This window comes from Syzygium oleosum, unplaced genomic scaffold, assembly GCF_021117445.2.
Source record: "Syzygium oleosum isolate NSW1041296 unplaced genomic scaffold, Sole_v2.1 Sole_v2.01, whole genome shotgun sequence".
NCBI lineage: Eukaryota > Viridiplantae > Streptophyta > Magnoliopsida > Myrtales > Myrtaceae > Syzygium > Syzygium oleosum.
Genome location: NW_026607485.1, coordinates 31,524,506 through 31,548,038, shown reverse-complemented (window position 1 = coordinate 31,548,038; position 23,533 = coordinate 31,524,506). Strand labels below are relative to the sequence as shown.

The window sequence follows — 23,533 nt, the reverse complement described above, 5'->3', positions numbered from 1 at the left end:
AATGAAAGAAAAGGGTAATCCTTATCCAATTTGTAACTAGAATGCCTGATGCATGGGAAAAGTGCCAAAAAAGTCCTAAACCTTTTGCATTAGTGCCAATTTAGTCCTAAACCTTTTTTTGGTGCCAATTCAGTCCTAAACCTTTTGCATTGGTGCCAATTTAGTCCTAAACCTTTTTGGGTGCCAATTAAGCTCCTAAACCTTTTAAATTGGTGCCAATTCAGTCCTAAACCTTTTATTTTTGTATTCCGAATTTAGTCGCTTCCCCCGGTTAGCTTTTGACCGGGAATTTTTGGCGTTGGCGCGCCCTGCCGGCCTGCGTCAGCCCCGACGCGGGCTGGCCGACGCGGTGGACAAATTAAATAATATTTTAATATTTTTTTGAATTTTTATTTTTCCTTTTTTTCTTTTTTTCCACTTTTTGGTTTTTTTTCAGTTTTTCTATTCTTCGATTTTTATCTCGGCCACGTGAGTGTCCCATGGAGATCCCAATTGAATAGAACAACATGTGAATGGAAAAATTTAGCCATGTAGGATATTTTCTGTTATAATGTCCACTGGTTTTACAGTAAGCCTTAGTTCATGCCCTTTTTTAAATGAACCATTTTGACAAGTTTTAGGACTCAAATGAATTTTTTGTAAGTTTTAGGACTCAAACGTACTTGATGTGCTCTAAATATGTGAGGACTTGTAGTGACATAGGCCACTATCCCTATATATATATATTCGATCGTGGGTTGCTCCGTTCGTGATGCATAGTGAAAATCTTCTTGAAGCGCCGTTCTCTGAGTGTTTGGAAGTGGATTGTGGTTTTATTCATGAAATTACATCAAAAGTTCAAGTGTCTATAGCGATTAAATCTTATGATAAGATTTATGTATAATTTTTTCGTGAGATTGAGAAATTATTTTATGAGAAATTATTCGGGCTAAACACTGGCGTGAGTTATTGAAAAGTAATCATATCATGAAATTAAAATATCGGTGTAATTGTGCACTTTAAGATGATGTCAATGGAACATGGTTGTAATCACAAATTGTATCGATTGATCTATAATGAAATTCTATGTTGCTTTACCCGTAGACGTAAGTTACTACGATCGAACTACGTAAATCTGGTGTTTGATTTATTTTCTTGTTCTGTCAATTTTACTGTTTGATCGCTTGCTTCCGCAAAACAAGATAGTGATTTGAGGGTTGTGATCCCGCAGACTTAGCCTATATAACCAGCTCCATTTAATCATTAAAAGGTGTTCTTCTAGAAAAAATTTCATCTCTTTGAATGTATAAATTAGAACCATCCACATTACTATCATTTGAACAAAAAATTTGATCTATTTTCATGCTTGAGCAATGAAACAAAAGGGCAATCCTTATCCAATTTGTAACAAGAATGCCTAATACATAGAAAATGTGATTATTGATGACGACATACTCAGATCGAAATCCTTTTGTGAAATCAACGCAAGTATCTTCATACTTGCATGACTAATACATCTTGTGTAGGATATTACAATTGATTTACACTTCAAAGCTATCCTCTCGTGTTACCCGATAGGCCCGCACTCAAATTTTGGATTTTCTTCATTCCCATTGTATACAGATTTAATTTATCTCTAGTAAGCAAATCATAAAAGGCATATAAAAAAAATCATGCGACTTTTAGCTACCAAAATAGTAGTGTGCAAAAAATCACGCTAGCGACATTTGCCTGTAGAGCCCTCCGGGCCCCAGTGCCTCCTTCTCTCCAATTTCCTTCCTCATCCCTCTCATCTGCTTTTTCCCCACAAAACTGAAAATTAATATGATATTCTTTGTTGACCCACAAAAAAAGAAAGTCCTGCCTCTGGTTATAAAGAAAATACCGAGAAGGTCCAATGGGGAACAAATCTCATTGGTTGCGAATGCCATTTCCAGGAAGCCACAGCCAAGTATTTTGCTGGGGAGCCAACTGAGTAGCTTACCATTTAAGATCTCGGTTCATCCTTCAGCACCTTCATTTTCCAAAATTCCAAGCAAACACACCAGCACCTGCCTCGTTTTACCAAATTCTAATGGCTGCTTCTTCTTCTTCTTCTTCGAAACGTAAGAGGAATTACGATGTCTTCCTGAGTTTCAGAGGCACCGATGTTCGGAAAAACTTCCTCAGTCATCTCCATACGGCTCTAGACCAGAATGGTTTTTCCACTTTTATCGACAGCGAGGAACTGAGGAAAGGAGAGCAAATATCACCGGCGCTTATGAAGGCGATTGAGGAATCGCGCATCGCAATCATCGTTTTCTCCAAGGACTTCGCTTCCTCGCCATGGTGTTTGGAAGAGGTGGCGAAAATCATGGAGTGCAAGGAGCAAAGAGACCTTGTGGTCTTTCCGATATTTTACAAGGTAGATCCCTGCGAAGTGAGAACACCAAGAGAGAGTTACAAAGAAGCTATGACTAAGCATGAGATCAAGTTCGGAAAGGATTCAGAGAAAGTAAACAGATGGAAGAAAGCCCTCTTTGGCGCTGGTAGCTTGTCGGGGTGGCATTTTACTGATGGGTACGTGAGAACACTTCTACTACTTCAATTAGTCTACAACTTCTCATACTTTTATCTTCTCTGAGGTTTGGGATCCGATAAAGTTAGGGGAAATTTTGCCCTTAAATCTCTCTGGCACAAGAACACGCTCTCATCGGACACTCGCACGGCACATAACACACTTGCGCAGCAGAACCACAACGCCATGTGCGAGCTCGTCTTCTCCGAGCCTCTGCTGATTCCCGACACGCTGCCGCCCAAGTGCTCACGTCCCCACGCCACCCCAGCCGCGTCACCTCGGCCCCTCTCTGTCTCTCTACGTCAAGCGGCTTACACGAATCTAGGCTCGCGACCCCAGATCTGAGGTGCCGAGCCCAGATCGACGGTCGCTAGCTAGCCGCAGGCGATGGTCCCTTGAGGCTGGCGACGACGGCCGAGACGTGACAAAAATAGAGAAAGAGGTGCGACAACCGTTAGGACACGCGAAGGTGACATGTACGGCGGCGGTGGGCCGTATTTGTCCAAACGGCCGAAGAACGTGTCTTTATTTGTCCACTTTCGAAGTGGGCCTAAAATCATTCCAAAGGATAAAGTACTTGACTTTTATTTGGATTTACCCCGTTGATAATGCTAACATAGACTTCACGTTGGTAAGTTTTATCACAGATATTGCTTCGCAAAGGTATATACCAGATAAATGGGTAGGCATTTGGAAAATTAAAGGGAAGACAAGACAGTTTCAATGAACTTTGTGAAGAGATCAAGATTATTTCGATCGTCATTTACGTTTAGTAATCCAATAATTAACTTGAATTATTAATAATGCAAAATATAATTAACATGCACCAGTAACACGAAAAATATAATCTTAGACCCGCAGACATGGGCATCTTGCTAGTTAAACATATTTGTCCATTCATCTCCAATATATTGTGTGCTAGTTTTTTACTAAGCGATTCTCTTGGAATACTTATTTGTTTCTTTAGATTGCTCTAAAGGCAGCTCCAACTAATTTTCCCTTGTTAGATACGAAGCGGGGCTTATACATCATATTGTACAGGAGATCTCAACTCAACTAAATCGGACGCCATTAGATGTAGCCACGTATCCGGTTGGGATAGATTCTCGAGTACAAGAGCTTAAAACAATGTTAAATCTACAATCCAAGGATGATGTTCTTATGGTAGGATTATGGGGACAAGGAGGTGTAGGGAAGACAACCCTTGCTAAAGCCATTTATAACGCAATTTTTAGAGAGTTTCAAAGTTCTAGTTTCTTGGAACATGTTAGAGAAAATTCTAAAAATTCAAATGATTTGGTTCATTTGCAAGAAAAATTGCTATCGGAGCTGCTACTAGGGAAGAAATTAAGGGTCTTCAATGTTGGTGGAGGAAGTCAGTTGATTCAAGGTAGACTTTGTAGTAAGAAAGTTCTTATTGTCCTTGATGATGTGGATGACGAATGCCAGGTAAATGCTTTAGCCAGAGATTGTGAGTGGTTCGCTAAAGGAAGTAGGATAATTATCACAACAAGAGATAAGCATCTGTTAACTTCTCCTGGGGTAGATCATATCTATGAAGTTAAAGCTCTCGAGAATGTTGAAGCTCTTGAACTTTTTAGAAAGCATGCTTTTCAAAGAAATCAGAAAATAGAAATAAGGAGCAATCTTGTTGATAGTGTTTTACAATATGCCAAAGGCCTTCCTTTGGCTCTTGAGGTGTTGGGTTCTTTCTTGTGTGGTAGAGGAGAAAATGAATGGGAAAGTACCCTGCAAAAACTTGCCAAAAGTACCAATAAAAAAATCACTGATGTGCTAAAGGTAAGTTATGATGGATTGGAGGACCATGAAAAGGAGATTTTTCTCGACATTGCTTGTTTCTTCAAAGGGCTGACGAGAAAGTACATAGAGAAAGTTCTTGATAGTTGTGATTTTGACACGATTATTGGGATACAAATTCTCATTGAGCGCTCCTTGATAAGTGAAGAGAGCGGGACCTTACAAATGCATGACTTGATACAATTGATGGGCATGCATATTGTTAAAGAAGAATGTCGTGATGATCTTGGCAAACGCAGAGGTTATGGCTCTATGATGATGTTCTTGATGTTCTATCAAGAGACACGGTAAGACTTATTAGTGAATAAGAATTTATGCCTATTCAAATAACCTTGTTTACTACAGTTACAAAGTAACCTAAATATATTCGAATAAATATACAGGAAACAGATGCGATAAAAGCCATAGTTTTGAAGCTACCAAAGCCAAAAGAGACGTATATTTGTCCTAATGCTTTCATGAACATGCGAAAGTTGAGGTTGCTCATCCTGCATAATGTAGATAGTTCTTTCCAAGGTTCTATCCATCTCCCTAATCAGTTAAGGTGGTTGGAATGGCATAATTGTGCCTTGATTCCAGAATTTGGCTATGGTCCAATTAAGTTAGTTGTACTTGATATGCGGAATAGCAACATCAAGGAAGTGCCGAAACATTTTAAGGTGCGCATTTACTTGGTCCTTTTTTCATTACTGATTCCTGTATGTATTAAATCAAATGATATTTGTAATTGTCCAGCAGAAAACATCTAGAATTACTATATTCTTTAAACATATTAAAGCATCAAATTTCGGCTGTCATTCTAGTACATAAAACCAATGCAGTTAAAATCTTCCATTTCTAAAGTGTCTGCCTTATAACTAACAACTTGTTGATTTATAGTCGAAATACGTATAGCAAAGATTTCAATTTTTATCCTTGTACTTTAACTGCTTTCCTAATCACGTCCATGTGTGTTTAATTTGTCTAACTAAGTCATTCTATTTACACAAATTATTTAATCAAGTCTCACTAGCATCAAATTTGGTCAAATTCAATCGACGTGGCCGTCAGAGATGTCGGAATATGACATAGATTGAATATTGCATATGTGGTCACCCCTCATAAATAGTGAATGGTGGTAGATACCATAACATGTTTGACCAGCTTCGGTTTTAAGCTAATTCTATGAGCGCCGACAAATGTGCAATATTTCATCCACGTTATATTGCGGAGTTAGTCTGGTGGCCTTGATTAGAAGAAATTAAAGTATAAAGCCTTAATTAAAAAGGTAGAGAAAGCACAGGGATGAAAAGTAGAAGTTTTCCGTAAACATAAAATAAAAAACAAAAGTGAGCTCAAACGAACATTATTTTAAGCTGAAAATTGAAACAAAAACTTCTTGGTATGTAATTTAATATTTGAACGTAGAATGTGCTTAAGCTATACAGCTATACGAGGGGACCTTTCATATGACGCTCACTTAAATATCATAATTTTTTTTTCGATTACTTAAATGCAATAACTTATGTATAGCGCTCACTTGAGTGCCATAACTTTTTTTTTTTCCAATCACTTGAATGACATGACTTTTTAGAAAAATTCATTACAAGTGTTATACTATGTCGGATTTTCGGTACTTGGGTGACATTTAAAAAAAAACAATTGATACTTAAGTGATCGATTGAAAGTTATGGCACTTAAATGAACGTTTTTTTAGAAATTATGACACTCAAGTGGTCGAAAACAAAATTATGATATTCAAATAAGCACTATACGAAAGTTGTAACACTTATGATGTCGTTATTCTCTTTTCATGCTTCATATTAAACAACTTTATTGTCCTTCAATATTTGTACCATGCTTGTCGGTCCCACTGACGTCGGATTGTGTTGGAGGGTACAAATAAATAAATAAGGATTTTCCGTCTTAGTGAGGTGGAAAACCCCACTAAAATGAACAGGAAGGACGAGACTAGGTGATATAGGTCTCCCTTCGCCGAACCGCCACTTTTGTAGGCCACTTCAAGGACACGACACTCTCTTGATCACTCGTGAACTCTAGGAATCCACTGAAAGGGCAGAGAGATAGACAAAGGAAAAATAATAAGGGATTACACCCAGGAATAAAACTTCATTTAATAAATAAACTGTGTTTACAATGAGGGATCAAGAGGGTGTTTATAGCTAGGCGGTTAGGATACCTTTGAATATAACATCCAAGTTTATAAAAGATAATCTACCTAAAATACGAAATTCAATTAAGCAACAAGATTATCAAAATTTTGATCGAGATCAAATCATTCCTTAAAATATTGTAAACAAACTTACAAATCAAGAGCACATATTATTTACCTACTATTCAAATCACGAGAGGATCTTGAAATCTTCCAATACGGATCCGAAGTACTTGCAATACCAATCTCCCTCTGTTGGAAAAGACTCGTCCTCAGGGCCAACTTCATAAAATTACACTCTCCACGAAGCTCGCTTTTGTAACTGCTTGATTTCCTTAACTCTTTCCTTCCTCACTTCCTCATGTATCCCCTTGATTTCCTGAGCTCTTTCATCAGCATATCCACTAAATTGACGCTTAGTGGGCAGTGGTGTAAGATCCAAAGGGCTTAAAAGATGCTTTTGAGACACAACTTCAAATGGGCATTTTCCAGTAGTTTGACTGGCCGAATTATTATCGGCAGATTCATCTTGAACCAATAACAAAACCCAATGTTTAACATGTTTTCCAATAAAAATCCTTAATAAATTGCCCAAAATTCTATTAATAGCCTCCGCTTATCCATCGATTTGAGGATCGCTAGCAGAACTAAACTAAGGTTGAGTCCCCATTTTTCACCATAATGAATGCAAAAAGTGATTCATAAACTTGACATCACTATTAGAAGGGGGTTGTTTTTGGAATACCATCTAGGCGCATAATTCACCAATATAAAACTCAATAACATGTAAACTATCAAGGCTCCGTGACAGTTATTTACAAATTTTTTACCATACAAAAACTGTCCCGGAATCCCCTTCCTACTAATAGCAACATTATCAATCACAATGCACATGCGATAGTGAAAGTGTTGAGCAGGTTTGTCTCAATTTATAAAGTTTAATTGACATTCTTCACTTGTCCTATGAAAAAACTCACCACCTTTATCTTTTGCGAGATGCGCCTTCGAATACAACTTCATATATAACATTTCAATTCTTATTCCTTAAACTCCCTTTCACTTAATATTCTCTTCGTCCTTTAGAACAATGGGCTATAATTTTAGAGAGTTCATTGAGAATTTACCATACTGAGAATGTCCAAACCATTAAGGAATGACAACTCATTGGTAAAGGCATCTTGAGAAAAAGTAGTTAAAACTTAATTGAAAGAAGGCGCAAAAAGACTCATCATATATTCAATGGATGTGCACCATAGGGGTTTAAAAACTTGCACATGAGATCCACTAGATCAAGATTTCAAAATCCATCAATGCATGTACACTATCGATACACACATATATATACACACACACACAAATGCAAGGTATAATTGTAGTGGTTGTATTAATGCTGATATAGTAAACCTTGAGCTCGTAAACTACACCGACATATATGTAGCTAAAAAACAAAAACTAAGCAAGACGGCTTGGATTGGGAAAATTACCAAATCAATCCTAAACCTTTTGCATTTGTGCTAATTCAGTCTATCTGATCAATTTTAGTCGGCCTGCGCTAATGTGGCACAGCCGGCGCTGACGTGGATAATTTTTAATAATATTTTTCAATTTTTTTTTTCAAAATTTTCTCTTTCTTTCTTTTTTTTTTCTTTTCCTCTTCCCTTGGCTGGTTGCCAGACGAGCCAGAGGCTAGGGCCGGTAAGGTCACCTGCGATGGCCATGGCGAGGTCCAACCTCGCCACCAAGAAAGAGAGAAAAAAAATCAAAAAATATATAAATATATTAAAAATTATCCACATCAGCATCGACTGACTAAAATTGGCTGGATGGATTGAATTGACACAAATACAAAATGTTTAGGACTGAATTGGTACAATTGCAATAGGTTTATGACTGTTTTGGTAATTTTCCCTGTCTTGGATTCTACTATTTTTCATTTTTTTTGTTATATATATAATATATGTGACCATTTAGGCGTACAAAATATGCCATTTTTAAAATTTAAAAAAAAAAAACGATCGACCAACTACCACTTCCTAATAAGAGATGACTAGAAGAGATTCCCGACCTTCCACCGCCTCTACGGGATCTACAAGCGGGTGGTTGCCAATCTCTAAATAAGATTCCAGGTGTTAGCTTAAATTCATGTGATGAATTAGTTGGCCAAGGATTGACCGTGGCTCACGTGCGCCCAGTGGAGGTTATGGGCTCTCTCTCTGTCTCTCTCTGAATTGCGTGTCTTTTTTTCTGCCCGTATATGTTTTGGAAGTGGCCACGCCGCTCTAGTGCCTGGTGATATTATGAGTATTATTCTTTTTTACTTCCCTTTTGGCAAATTTACAAGGATCGCTTACTAAACTAATATTTAAAAAAGGAGAGGGAGTGCTCAATCTATACCATATGATCAACTGAATTCTGATCACACGTGGCTTGAATGATGATGATCAAGTGCTTTTTATTCAAAAACTCAAAGCCAGATTTTGGATCAAATATATATATCTCACTTTTTTTCTTTGTTCGTCTGGAATGTCCATGTAAGTTGGTTTTATTATTCTTGCAGGGCCTTGTAAACTTGAAGTTCCTTAACATGAGCGAATGCCAGTTGCTGCTGAGTATGCCGGATCTCAACTGTACTCCAAATCTCGAGAGATTAAATCTTCGTGGGTGCAAAAACTTGAAGCATGCCCACAAATCAGTTGCGTATCACGGCAAGTTACGGTGGTTGGAGTTAAGTAGGTGCTCTAAATTGCGAAGATTCCCTGAGATTCCAGATAAAAACAAAAGTTTGCAAATGCTTTTATTAGACGAGACTTCAATTGAGGAACTTCCTGCATCCATAGGAAATCTTATCTCTTTAAGGCATATGAGTTTACAAAAATGCAAGAAACTGGCATTCATTCCGTCTAGTATTTACAGGTTGCAAAATCTTTGTCAGCTACATTTTTATGGCTGCTCAAAACTAATAAAGTTTCCAAAGGTGGAGGCTTTGAGTGATCCCCATACGAAGACAGGATTTCCAAAGTTACATTGTTTAAGTCTCGGTAGATGCAATTTGTCAGAAGTAGAGTTCCTGGAGAATGTTTCCTGTTTTCCCCGCTTAAGAGAATTGTTTTTGCGGGGAAATAATTTTCGTAACATTCCTACATGCGAGAAACTATATAACTTGGAATGGTTGGATGTTTCTAATTGCCAACAACTACAAGAGATCCCCAATATTCCGGGGAAAATGAGTAGAGTAATTGCAGCTAATTGCGAATCTCTGAGTAGAATTCCCTCCAACATATGCGAAGTTAAGGACGTTGAGTTTCGATCATGTCATGAATTGGTCCGTAATGGATATTGCGTGAATGATTGGTTCAAGCCTAAGGTTAGACACACTCTCTCTCTCTCTCTCTCTCTCTCTCTCTCTCTCTCTCTCTCTCAGATTAATATGGAGTCGTGTACGTGTTTGCTGCAGTGAGTGTTTGTGTATTGCAAAAGGCTGGAAAATCTTGCACTGGTGGGCTAATTAAAAAAAGCAGGCATATAGATCTACATGAATATGTGGTGGAGGTTGCTATAAGGCAACGCTAAAGATATTCTCTTTATTTATAGAGCTGTAGTTCACTGCTGTATTACAAGGATCACCCAGTGAAAAACTTTAACAATACACGTTCATCCAGTTACAAAATCTTCAACAATACATGTCCCGTTTCCACCAATTAAGTGTAAAAAATATTTGTAATGATATTGCTAACTATATCTAAAAACTCTAGGACTACCCACTTAACTCATCGAAACTCCTCTTTTTGGGTGCCAATTTCAAGAAAAAACTATCTAACAGTCTACATCTGTGACAGAATTTTCATCACAGCAAATACCAAATTATTCTACCTAGAGAGATGCCAACGTATTCGCCACTTCGTCACAGCAATTACCAAATTTTTCTACCTGGAGGAGAGATGCCAAAGTGGTTGATCCCTAATAAAGAGGGTTATATATCTTTCGTGACTTCAAAGGACTTGTGTAAGAAGATCCTAAGCGTAGCTTGCTGTGTTGTGGTTTGTTCGAAAGAAGTGGGGTGTTTCGGGTTGTTAGCTGAGGGATTCGTTAATGGCAGGAAGTGTGACTGTGGACGTGTGACTTTCCGCGATTTATCTATTATTTCAGATCATTTGTGTCTTCATCTTTGGGAACCAAAGAGCCTGTGGAGAGTGGACGATTTTGGTGCTAATGACATGATTCATTTCCACCTTGGCCTTAGTTTAGGAAAATATCCAGATAGTAGAGTAACTGTGAAAAACTGTGGATTCCGACTATTATGTAAGCCACTAGAGAATGATTTGGAGGTTTTACTTCAAGACAATCAGTTGCTGGATCCAGCATTACTCTACGAAGTTGGGTATGAAGATAGTCAAACAAGCTTAGAGGAAGAACATCCAAGTGAAACAGAAGATTTACAAGATAGTCAAACGAGCACCAAGGAAGATAGTTCAAGCGAATTAGTCTACCAAGGATTGAACATTGCTGACTTCTCAATTGAGGTATCTCTCTCTCTATATATGTGTGTGTTGGGCGCACTGTGTTTGTATAATGCAAAAGCTGAAAATTCTAGACACACAAACAAATCTGATATAAAGTGATTCTATAAATATATAAAGCTAAATAAAATCTCACAATGACACAATGTTCATAATTCCTATATTAAAAAATAAATGCTAAAATCTAAGAAAATCTAACAAACACTAGACACGTAATTCTTGCTATTACAGTTGATCATAACAACCGACACAACTAATAGTACTGGATCAACTCTATGGATCAAAATAAAACTGCACAACGACAATAACTCAATAATTCGACGTGAGAATTTTTTCACTCTCGGGTGTTTTCTGTTTGTAGAGTTGGATTAAGTTTAAATTTTTTTTTGCAATGAATTCGTGCGCTATAATATTAAGCCAATATTATTTGTCTATGTCTTTAGGGTGAGCATATCTCTGTTCACTCTTAGGTGCTTTGCACTTCTACGATCAAATCCAAAACAATTATAATCTCACAACTGTGAAAAAAGAATGTTAAATTTTTAACCATGAAAACGTTACTGTCATGTTAAGGTAACTGAAAACGAGATTATAATAATCGAATCTACGTTGATTTTTTAGGCAATTTGGTAAATCTTTTCAATGCACCCCGTGCAGTGCAATTCCAGCTTCAGGACCGCCGTGGTCACCGGAGGCTGAAATGTATCGCCATTAAACAACACACAAACAAGCTCAATTAAAATACTTATATAAAAAAAGAATAAATTACTTAATATACACATTTTGTGAGTCAATTTTAATAAGTCTAACATCATTTTCTAGTATAACGGATAAAAGTTCTAAGCAAATAATTCATCCCTGGATTGCCAAAATCTCACTTTGATATAAAAAGAAAAAGAAGACAAGCAGCATCAATCGATCAAATCGAAGTTATCAAAACAATAATCAAAATAATGGGGCGAGACAAAATGAAAAGGCGTAAAAGCCCAAGAGCCTCTCTTTTGAGAATCAAATCTGGTTGGATTTTCACGAACTTTAACATCGGATAATTGCTGAGCCTAATCGACATTCCTATGTTTGAGCATCACAACTTAGTTTCATCTACTAAGCTCGAAGAAGAAAAGGTACACGAGTTGCTATTGTGATAAGGAACCATCGCACAACCTTGCTAGGTGCGGCACATGGGGATTACCTGGGACAATTTGCTTTAGTTTACTTAATTGAGAGTATCGGATTTAAGATGTTCCTTCTATATAAAGTTTGAGCAGAAGTTTTTCCTTTTCGATTTTCCATTGATATAAATGAGAGTAGAAATTTTTTCTTTTATTTATCCTAATAATGTTAAGTTTGTTGCATTAAGTAAGTTGGAATTCAATTAGATCAGTTTGTACTGAAAAATCAGCGATGTCTAAAGTGAACACATAATAATGAACATTAGACTGCCGGGTCTGACTAGGATGATTAATTTCTTGGATATGCTGTTCTATTTTCCATCGTTTTCACTTCCTATATAGTACACTCGTACAGTATGAGCTACATTGTAGGGAGATGTCAATGTAATATTAGTGGTGGCTACCACACTTGCTAGGGAATGATTTTTATTGCGTGAGTAATGTATATAACGCAAGCAAGGATCAATACGTCTAATTATTATAGAACTCTAGCTTTGGTTGAATTACTGGGAATATGTTCAAAATCAAATTCTTCATCTTGAACTAATTACAAAATTGAGTACTTCTAACAATTTAGCCATACAGCAGAAGCATCGCTATTCCCAGATTGATCCTGGCTTACGAAATATTCGCCCTGGAGGAGAGATACCGGAGAAGTTCGTGCTTGTTGAAGACGGTACAATATCTTTCATGGCTTCACAGGACTTGTACGACAAATTCATAGGATTGGCTCTCTGTGTTGTTTTCAATGTAGAAGATGGAAAAAAGCAAATATCTTTCGACATCGTGCCACATGTTCACGGCCGAAGGCGGAATGCGCTATCAGGAACTCTTGGTTTCTTTGATTCAGATCACATGTGGATCCAGTGTCTCCAACCAAATATGCTGTGGGGGGTGCTGGGGGGAGCAATTGATTTCGATCAATTCGAGGAGAGCTATTTACAATTTAGCCTTACGGTTCGAGTATCGGGTGGAACCGTGAAAAAGTTGGGATATATGCTAAGATGCGAGCGACTAGAGGATGATTTGAAGGTTGTGCTTGAGGAGAACCAATTAGTGATTCCAGCTTCACTATTTGAGGAATCTGATTCGGAGGATATTGACACTTCGCCTTACCTGAGCAATTCGCATAAAAGATACTTGCGATACTGTCGCAGCGCTGACCGTATTATCGGACTGGAAGGCAGTGACAGTGAAACAGATTAAATGGGAAGAGGCGAGTGGAGTAGTGTTGGCTTACAACTCCCAAGGAAGCAATCATCAAGCCAGCGAAACAAATTAGGGGTCGCACATGTTTCTTGATATGTGAATGGATAGAGGGTGACTTGGCAGTTGGCAACCAACATTCATAGCCAGGGTGTTTGTTTTCCATATTTCCTTGTCGATCGGATCATGATCTCACTAATAAATGTCATGTTCTGCACAACATGCTTTGCTGCATGTCGTTTACCGATTTCAGTGGCGTTAGCGTATTCTTGTAATAATCTTGAGAAGTCGGCACTTTTAATTGAACACTACAGATCATTTTTATCCCAACTGCACCTACTGGCTACCAGGAACACTGTTCCGAGCATGGTAATTTTCTAATACATCTCGTAGATATTAAACCCCGTTGGTAAAATTAAATAGCTGGCGACCTAGTGGTCAGATATGCTCATAATAATTTACCGAAAATGTTAGCAACTTACGGACGTGAAATGGAATGATTTATTATCAACTTTTTTCATATATTTACCACTCAAAGCAAAAATTTAACGGCAAATGTATTTACCACATAGTTCCGTTTTCTTAAGGGAGCAAGTGATTGCCAAAGTAGGGAATTTACCGACTTTAAGTGAAAAGCAAATCATCTACTTATTATGTAGATAGTTACTGCTCGAAGCATAAATGTAAGGACCCGGGGTCTACACTGTGTAATATTGTCCGCTTTGGGCCTACTGACCCTCACGGCTTTAAAACGCGTTACACAGAATAGAGAACCCAAGCCTTATAAACTAGTCCAAGCCTTATAAACTAGTCCAAGACTCCCCCCCTAAGCGATGTGGGACAAGAGACATGCCCCCCATTGCCATCCTAGAAGCCTGCCAGGAGCCGCTCCTTGTCCAGGCCCTCTGGCCCCAGCGACCACTCCCCGCCCTCGTCGGACCGGGTCGTTACATTCTCCCCTCCTTCGAGCACAGCGTCCTCGCTGTGGCCCCACACGCGGTCGGGAGTCGGCTCTGATACCATTTGTAACGACCTGGGCATGTAACGACCCGGTCCGACGAGGGCGGGGAGTGGTCGCCAGGGCCAGAGGGCCTGGACAAGGAGCGGCTCCTGGCAGGCTTCTAGGATGGCAAGAGGGGGGCATGTCTCCTGTCCCACATCGCCTAGGGAGGGAGTCCTGGGCTAGTTTATAAGGGCTTGGGAAGCCTTAACTTGCAAGAGGCCTTTTTTGAGGGTAGTATGGGCTGTCCTCGGAGGAACAAAACCGTGAGGACTTAGTGTCCAAAACGGACAATATCTTGCAAGTGGGACCCAGGTCGTTACAAATGGCATCAAAGCCGACTCCCGACCGCGTGTGGGGCCACAGCAGGGACGCTGTGCCCAAAAGGGGGGAGAATGTAACGACCCGGTCCGACGAGGGCGGGGAGTGGTCGCCGGCCTTTTCTGAGGATAGTATGGGCTGCCCTCGGAGGAACAAAACCGTGAGGACTTAGTGTCCAAAGCGGATAATATCTTGCAAGTGGGACCCAGGTCGTTACAATAAACTTAGCAGTGAAATCAGCAACTTACCAACATAGTCCGCTTACAAACTAGTTAGTTATCACTAAAGTAAGGAATTTGCCATTACAGATAAAATCGAAGTTAGTAAATCATCGTCGGATTAAGTAACTTGCCAATGTAGGCCCACTTTTACTGTAATATGTTACCAATAATTTTGAGGAATTTAAGAAAGCCAAATTCAACAGTAAGTCGTCAAAGCTGTCTAGAAATTTGCTATTGGAAGTAAAATCTTACTATTCAAGTTAGTAAGTCGTAAGCTGGACGGAGGTAAAGTAGGAGGAGTTGCGTGGCCATTGGATCGCATCATAAGCTGGACACGTGTTGTCCATCGGGTAAGGGGACAGTACGGGGTACACTACGAGCATTGCCCTTGGCCATAAGCCAATCATGTCACAGAAAAAATACAATATGGCCACATCTCGTATAGAAGTTTTCACAAGATACGTTAAGGATTTCTTACTCAAAATTTAAATTATTAGGAATGACCGTAAATAAAGACTCCGTTTATTTCGCGAAAAATTAATAAGTCGAAAAATGTTATCCTAAAAGAGATCGCCTGTATCGCATGAAATAATTAGTCAATAAAAAATATTATTATTATTGTAAAAATAATTTATGTCTAAACATTTTTCATGGACGATGATAATATTTTTCATTCATTTATTTTTGTACATGATACAAGCGGTAGTTTATAGGAAAATATGTTTCAAATTATTAATTTTTGTGAAACAAAAAAGTACTAAATATGATTATAAGAATGTTGCGAGCATATGCCGCTCCTACCAAGATAGAGCCCGCTATAGTTGACATGTCCACCTCAGAATTCAAATTGGGAACAATATTTATTAACAAGAAATTGTTTGTGGGCAATTGGGGAGGTTCCTTAAGAAGCGAAGCCCGCGTGAAGAAGCAACAGAGACTCTTGGCTTGTAATCTGTTGTTGGGTCCACTTCACATAGCGTTGAATGAAGTTCATGCCCTGTTAAATTTCATCGACAAGAAAGAGCGACCAATCAAATCACACCCTAGCGTTGATCAAAGCATATGATTAATTTTCAAAGATTGATGAAGGAATAGTTTAATATTATTGCGTGAATTTATTCTCATGAGATTTTGCTCATTCGCTATTCAGAAAAATAGTTTTATAAGTATAGCACGACGCGAGAGCACAAAATAAAAACTTGAAAGAGAAAAAAGAACGATGCATCGAATACAACATGTTTTGATAGTAATAGAATGAGCCTATCTAATATCTTCTATCATATGATATATGTTATGATGGCGATTCATTTCTTTCAAATTCCATTTTTAGTACGACTCCTTTTTACTCCTTTAAAGCATCAATGAGGTTTCTGCCTCATTTTAAGTTCAAAATCTTCAAGATTACAACAAGAGGGTGACTCTCTCTCTCTCTCTCTCAAAATGAAGAATGTCAACAACAGCAATACAAGGCTCATCCTCCTCCACCCTTACATCCAGAAGCAAGGAAGCTCCAACTTCAATTTATTATGAGGGGGATTTTCATCTTCATCTCTTCCTGAAATTCTCTCAAACTTGCCATTGGTGTAGACACCTTGAAATTGTTTGTCAATGCCAGAATGTATTATGAGGGGGATTTTGCAGTTAAAAGAATTAGTCCTCCTAAGTTTTTTCTTTTCCACCTTATCCCTCAAGGCATTATTGTCTTGCTTGACAAATTGCTTCAATGTGATATGGCGATTGACATACCCACGAACAAAAGAATTCATACTTCCACTACTTTGCGTGGAAGACATTTTCGCCCAAAAACTGCCTTTCACACAAATGGAAACTCAACGATATCGCTCATTATGTGAGTATGTATTGACCATTATTAGATAGAATATAAATAGACCAAGTGTTTTAACTTCCCAAAGAAGGATCAATTCATGCAGGCTTCTTCACGAACTAATCAATCCTTTATCTAATCAATTCTTGCGGACTTCTTCATGAACTAATCAATACTTCACACTAATCCATACGTAATATCTTTCATACGCCGACAATGTATGAAATCATGCACTATCACCTCTTATTTTTAGTAATTTGTATGATGTTAACTCCAGCTTCATCACTAGCATGGTAGTAATATTAAATCAAAAAAGTTTCTTAAACCTTATACTTGTTAAATTTCTTAAAAATTTTGGTGTTGAAATTTTTACAATCGCATTATCTAAAAACGAAACATTTTACAATTTTCTCCCAAATTTTGTAATGGCATTGAAATTCCGATTCTCAAAGTATTCTTTTCTCTTTTAAAAGGTTTTTATTTTCAGTTCTTAAACCATGAAAAAAAAATTCGACCAAAAAAAAAAACCACGAAAAAAATTCAAAAGAAAAAACAGAAGAAGAAGAAGAAGAAGAAGGTGTGCAGTAGTATCCCTAATACGTTCAGACTGATACTTCTTCAACTTCCGAAGCAAAATGGCCGTTCGACGTCTTCTTCAGCTTCAGAGGCGAGGACGTTCGCCGCGGCTTCCTCCCTCAACTCGACGGGGCTCTGCTTCATTTAGGCATCAACGCCTCCATCGACAGCGAGGACTTGAGGCCCGCGCTCACGAATCGCCGTGCTCGTCTTCTCCGAGAACTACGCTTCGTCTGGGTGGTGCCTTGGACGAGCTGGGCGAAGGTAATGGAATGTAAGAGGCTCAAGGGACAGCTGGTGTTGCCCGTGTTCTACAAAGTGGAGCCGAGGGAGATACGAGGGCAAAGAGAGAGAGAGTTATGGCAAGGCATTGGCCAGGCACGAGGAGAAATTGGGAAAGGGTTCTGAGAAGGTGAAGAAGTGGAGGCAAGCCCTAATTGAAGCTGCCAATTTGTCCGGTTGGCATTATGTCCATGGGTAATCACAATATTCCTGTTCGACACTGTCAATGAATATGAAATTTTCTAATCTGATTGACACATGATGGCATCGATTAGTGCGTTAGAGTCATGTTTTGGAATGTTGCATAGTGATTGTTTACTTCGTGTTAGTTTTAGTTAGTTCAATGGTTCGTAGATTGCCATTCATTCCCATTCCCCTTTGCTACTTTGTTTTGGCAGAGATAAGACCAAGTTCATCAAGAGCATCGTCAAAGAGATCTCCACTATAGTAGGGCGAGTACCCTTGAGTGTTGCCAAGTATTCTGTAGGTGTAGGTTGCCGGGTAGAGAAAGTAAATTCGTTGTTAAGTACAGACTTGGATGACGTTCGGATGATAGGAATATGGGGCACTGGAGGTATAGGGAAGACCACTATCACTAAAGCTGTCTATAACAGTATCGCTAGTTAGTTTGGTGGGTGTAGCTTTCTTGCAAATGTTAGAGAAACTTCCAGTAAACCTGATGGCCTTGTTCATTTGCAGAAAGCACTCTTATACGAGATATTGTGGAAAGAAAATTTAGTGGTCTTCAGTGTGGATGGAGGTGTTAATTTGATACGAGATAGACTTTGTTGTAGGAAGATTCTGCTTGTGCCTGATGATGTGGATCATGGGGACCAGTCAAATGCATTAGCTAGAGAATGTGAATGGTTTGGAAAAGGGAGCAGGATCATTATTACGACAAGAGATAAACATGTACTAACTTCTCACTGGATAGATCAAGTAGATGAAGTCAAAGCATTAGATCAAGGTGAAGCTTTTGAACTTCTCAGTTCATATGCTTCTCCAAGAAACTAGATAAAAGACATAAGCAGGGATCTCATAGATGATATTTTGGGCTATGCAAATGGCCTTCCCTTAGCGATTGTGTTGTTGGGTCTGTTTTTATGTGGTAGAAGCAGAGGGCAATGGGAGAGTACATTGGGTAAACTTGCTGAAAGTCCTAATAAAGATATAAACAGTGTTATGAAGATAAGTTTTGATTCGCTGGAGGACAATGAGAAGGACATTTTTCTTGACGTTGCTTGTTTCTTTAAGGGGAGGGACAGTGATTAAGTAACGAGAGTTCTTGATAGTTGTGGTTTAAAGACATTAATTGGGATTCAAACTCTAATGGAGAGATCTTTAATAACCATTGAGAATCAGAGAACAGTACAAATGCATGACTTGATTGAGCTGTTGGGTCAGGATATTGTTAAACAACAGTGTCCAGATGACCCTGGGAAACGGAGTAGATTATGGTGCTATGATGATGTTTTTGAAGTATTGTTGGAGGACACAGTGAGAGCTTCTCATGAAACCATTGATAATCTTATCTTCATTACTTTGCACGCTATTACCTAATGGGGTTGGGTAACAATGATTATTTATTTTTCCTTGATGGGGAACCAATGCTGTTAAAGGCATAGTGCTGGACTTGCCAACACAAGAAGAGCTAGACATCAGTCCCAATGCTTTGACACATATGAGGAGACTGAAATTGCTCATAGTTCTGAATGCACAAATCAGTGGAGGTCCCATATGTCTTTCTAACGATTTAAGGTGGCTTGAATGGCCCGAATATCCTTTATCAACTCTGAAATTTAGTGCTGGTCCAAAGAAACTTGTTTGGCTTGATGTGCATAACAGCCGAATTAAAGAATTAGGAGGGAACTTGAAGGTACATCATACATGCTTTTTTTGATGATTATCATTTTAGGTGCCTTTAGCAAAGTTTTGATCGAAATCTTATTCAGCTGTTCTTTTTAATTTGCAGCATTTTAGAAATTTGAAGTTCCTAAATTTCAGCCGCTGTAAGTCCCAGATTAGTGTTCCAGACTTCTCAGAGGTACCAAATTTGGAGACATTGAACTTAAGAAGGTGCTCAAACCTCAAGGAGCTTCCAAGCAAACTGAAGCTGAAATATCTTCGAACACTTGATGTAACTGGCTGCTCTAAGCTCGATAAGTTTCCTGATATTGAGGAGATGGAGAGCTTAAGAAAACTTTATATGTCTCAAACTTCTATAAAAGAACTTCCTACATCAATTGAAAAACTAATCTCTGTTAAGGTTTTGCTTTTGAATTCATGCAAATGTCTTATCAGTCTTCCTTGTAGCATTTACAAGATGCAAAGTCTAGAGCACCTTTCTCTTGAAAATTGTTCAATGTTTGGTTTGTTTCCAGAGAACAGTGAGAGTTCCAATCTCCCTAATGGTAGACGTGGATTTCCAAATCTGGTCTCCTTGAAGCTTAGTGGCTGCAATTTGTCAGAGGCTGAATTCCTTCAGAGTCTTACCGGCTTCTCTACTTTAAACATCTTGGATCTCTCAGGAAATAACTTAGTTAGTCTTCCTACATGCATTAGCAAGTTTGAGGAGTTGATGGTCCTCAAATTATATGATTGTAAGTAGCTAAAGGAGATCCTAGAGCTTCCACCAAATATTTGCACCCTTGCATTATCCAGATTCCTAAAGTTGCCTATTCGGTGCATTCAGTCCTCCATGTCAGTGTACGTTCGCTTAGATTCATGTCATGGATTGGTTCATGAAGGTATCGACCTGGCTAAGATTTTATCACTTGAGGTCTCTCTCTCGCTCTCTGCCACCACATGCATGAGCTGGTGTGATTCTAATTTTATAGATTTGCTATAGCAGGATGTTCATGAGATGGGTCACTACATGGATACTATACTTCCTGGAAGAGACATTCCATGTTGGTTTATCCAAAGTCAAGAGCATCCTATCTCTTTCTGGGTACCCCAACATTTGCATGCAGAAATCCTTGGATTGGCTTTGTGTGTTGCTTTTGAATTGGAGGCATATGAGGCTAGCGCTTCATGTGAGGTTCGAGTATTGGGGAATCATATTCAAAATAACTATGATACAAGAACTTTCTCTTCGTTACAGTCTGATCACTTGTGGTTTAATTATTTTCCTCTCTGTTCATTTGATGAACTGGATGAGATGCTGTAGATTGAGTGGAGTCTTTTCCAAGTTTCATTTGAAGTATCGGAAGCAACACTGAGAAGGTGTGGGTTTGGCCTTATATGCAAGCAAGTGGAGGATGAACTAAGGGTTCTATGCCAACATGAATTGCCCCTAGGAAGTGCCTCAAGCCTTAAAGACAATCTCAATTATCAGAGATATTCTTGAATCATTGAACAAAGGTCCACCTCTGGATTGCAGTCAACTTTGAATATTTGATTCAATGCTTACTGTAATCTGTCACATTTGCTAAATGATTCCTTGCCCTTCAATTTCAACAATTTCAGTACTTGTGTTGTTTCCTGGCGAGAGTGGCCGTTTTGTCCATTTACTGATGGGTTTCTAATGGAATTGTCATATGTGACGACCACAGTGGCTGTCACATCAAGCAACTTCATCTAGGTTTGTCATGAAAGATGGATGGGTAGGACATTTGTTGATTTGGCTAGTACTAATGCTAAATTATGGAAATTAAATTGCGAGGGATTACATTGCAGATGTCCAAAAGTATACACATAAACCCTGCATATTATTTAGCAGTCACAAATTTTAAACTCTTTGCAGCCAAATTTAGCTTGAGGCAGTTGGGAATTATTTAAATGCTGAGATATACAGGGATATTGAAATAAGTTATGTAGGTCTTGTTTTTTGGCCTCAATGTAAGTATTATTTGAGTCACTACGATTTTGTGCTTTAAAACCTGCTTCATTTTTATTGCTCTTTGCGCTTCACTCTTGGGGATCCTATAATTTCTTCCAGATTGCTTGTTGCATCACAAAATAAAGAACCAGTGTCAAAACACAAGCAGACTGAGCATTCTAGCTCTTTACTCTCTCTTTCATATTTATGTGTACATTACTCTCTTTCAGTTTTCCCCTTTTATGCTAGTCAGAGTGCTTAAAATACAAGATTATAGAAGTAATGAATTTGATGTGTAGGTGAGCTGTAGGTGAGCTTTTCCAAGTTTCTCAGATGTATCTCTAAGTTTGTTTTTAACCAAATTAAGGCAGCAGGTGTTAATTTTACTCTTCTGCAGGGATTTCAGATGTTCTGTCTTGATGGAAGTTTGAGCAAGTATGAGGCTGACAAGTTCCATATGTTTTATTTCACAAGTATCAATTGTGTGAAATCTCTCTGCTTTTCAATAAATTCATGATGTGTATACCTTCAAACGCTCTGTATCGTATTGAAATGCCTTTCTATTTTTCAGAATGGTATTTCGCTGTGCATCTAAATCATTGCCCTTCTATTTGCCATTTTTTTGTCTTGTTTTGTTTTTGTGACAGGGTGTGGGATTACTTATATAAGAGGATATTCTATGAAGGATCGGAAGAAAGATCTTGAAAGTAAGAGGTGTCTAGAGCAACGTTGATTCCTTCAATTGCATTTGCAAGTTGCATTCGTGGGTAGAATCCCATCATGAAGTTGGAGCATCTTTCATACTTATTGTAATCTGTTGATTATCTTAGTTGGCATGCCATCCTAGTGTTGGCACGTGCAACTTAAATTGAGAAAGGTTAAGGGACATGACTCGCAAAAAGGGCGCATTCTGATGTTCTTGAAGTAGAAGTATTTTGTAGGAAGCGTTTGATTGAGCCTGTACTGGGTCTGTGTTTCTCTATCTCTGGATGGGTTGTTAATGGGGGGTATGCTCAAATCTACATTTGTTGGTTCTACAATTGTAACAAATATGGCTACTTCATTTCACTCTTGATAGTTATGTCTTCTCATTTCCTAAATAAAGTATTTTCGCCAAAAAAGATAATCTGTGCAGAATATATCCCTAATTCAATTAACCGTCAGACTGTTGTCAGCAACACTTATGTTACCGACATTGCGATTATTCTCATTTTTGTACTACTTTTGGGTATCTTCTCTTTTTTTGTGGTCTTCTAAGATGGTGTCCAAGTGGTAATTAGTAAGTATCACGTTTTCTCCATCTCATCCCTAGGTTCAAGATCCAATCCTTTGCTGCAAGTTTGGTTCGTAAGAACAACTATTATATTTCTGATCTATTCCTGATAAAACTGTTTTCTCTTTATTTGGTTCGGAAATAGATTAGACATGGTTATCCTTTCAAAATCAGAAATAGTTATTCCTTGAGGAGGCTAAAGGGTAGCTATTTCCTTGCGGTCAGGAGTAGCAGGATAGTTTCACTTCTTATATTCCAAACTTGCATTTTCAACAATCAATTGTGTTTAGAATAACTCAAAATTATTAAATAGGGATTTAAGTAACCCAATTATTTACTGTTATAGTTTATCAATACAACAAGAAACACTTGCTAACTTCTCTCGCTGTAAACGAAATATATGAGGTCAAACCTTTAAATCGCACCGAATCTCTTGAGCTCCTTTGTTGTCATGCTATTAGAAGCAATGAGAAAATGGAGATGAGTAAGGGTTATGGTGCATGACGTTTTGAGGTATGCGACTGGGCTTCCTCAAGCGCTTGTGGTCTTGGGTTCTTTTTTGTATGGCAGAAGCAAAGAGCAGCAGAAGAGCGCATTAAATAAACTTGCAGAGCATCCAAATGAATCGATCAATAGTGTCCTGAAGATAAGCTTTGAGGCCCTAGATGATCTACAGAAGGAAGTTTCTCTCAATATTGGTTGTTTCTTTGTAGGGAAGGATCAAGATAACATGAACAAAGTTCTTGATGCATGTGGCTTCGAACCAAGCATTGATGTGCAAGTACTCGTTGAGTCGAGAGGTCTTTGATAGGCA

General features: G+C 38.4%; 1 protein-coding gene, 1 long non-coding RNA gene and 1 pseudogene across 2 annotated transcripts; 2 read left to right on the top strand and 1 right to left on the bottom strand.

The window, feature by feature from the left end:
* Window positions 1-1,468: 1,468 nt before the first annotated feature.
* On the top strand, window positions 1,469-13,750 carry LOC115665053 (disease resistance protein RUN1-like; annotated as a pseudogene).
* LOC130140951 (uncharacterized) lies at window positions 10,289-10,596 on the bottom strand. The gene is made up of 2 exons (XR_008818916.1): window positions 10,434-10,596; window positions 10,289-10,376 (listed from the first exon to the last, which is right to left on the bottom strand). It is a non-coding gene; the product is annotated as an uncharacterized LOC130140951 (long non-coding RNA).
* Window positions 13,751-18,186: 4,436 nt separating the features above from the next.
* Window positions 18,187-23,527, top strand: LOC115662139 (disease resistance protein Roq1-like). The gene is made up of 6 exons (XM_056308870.1): window positions 18,187-18,200; window positions 18,286-18,593; window positions 19,246-19,502; window positions 19,599-20,226; window positions 22,094-22,160; window positions 23,290-23,527. Exons 1-6 carry the CDS (start codon window positions 18,187-18,189, stop codon window positions 23,525-23,527), a joined length of 1,512 nt encoding a protein of 503 aa, XP_056164845.1.
* Window positions 23,528-23,533: the final 6 nt, after the last annotated feature.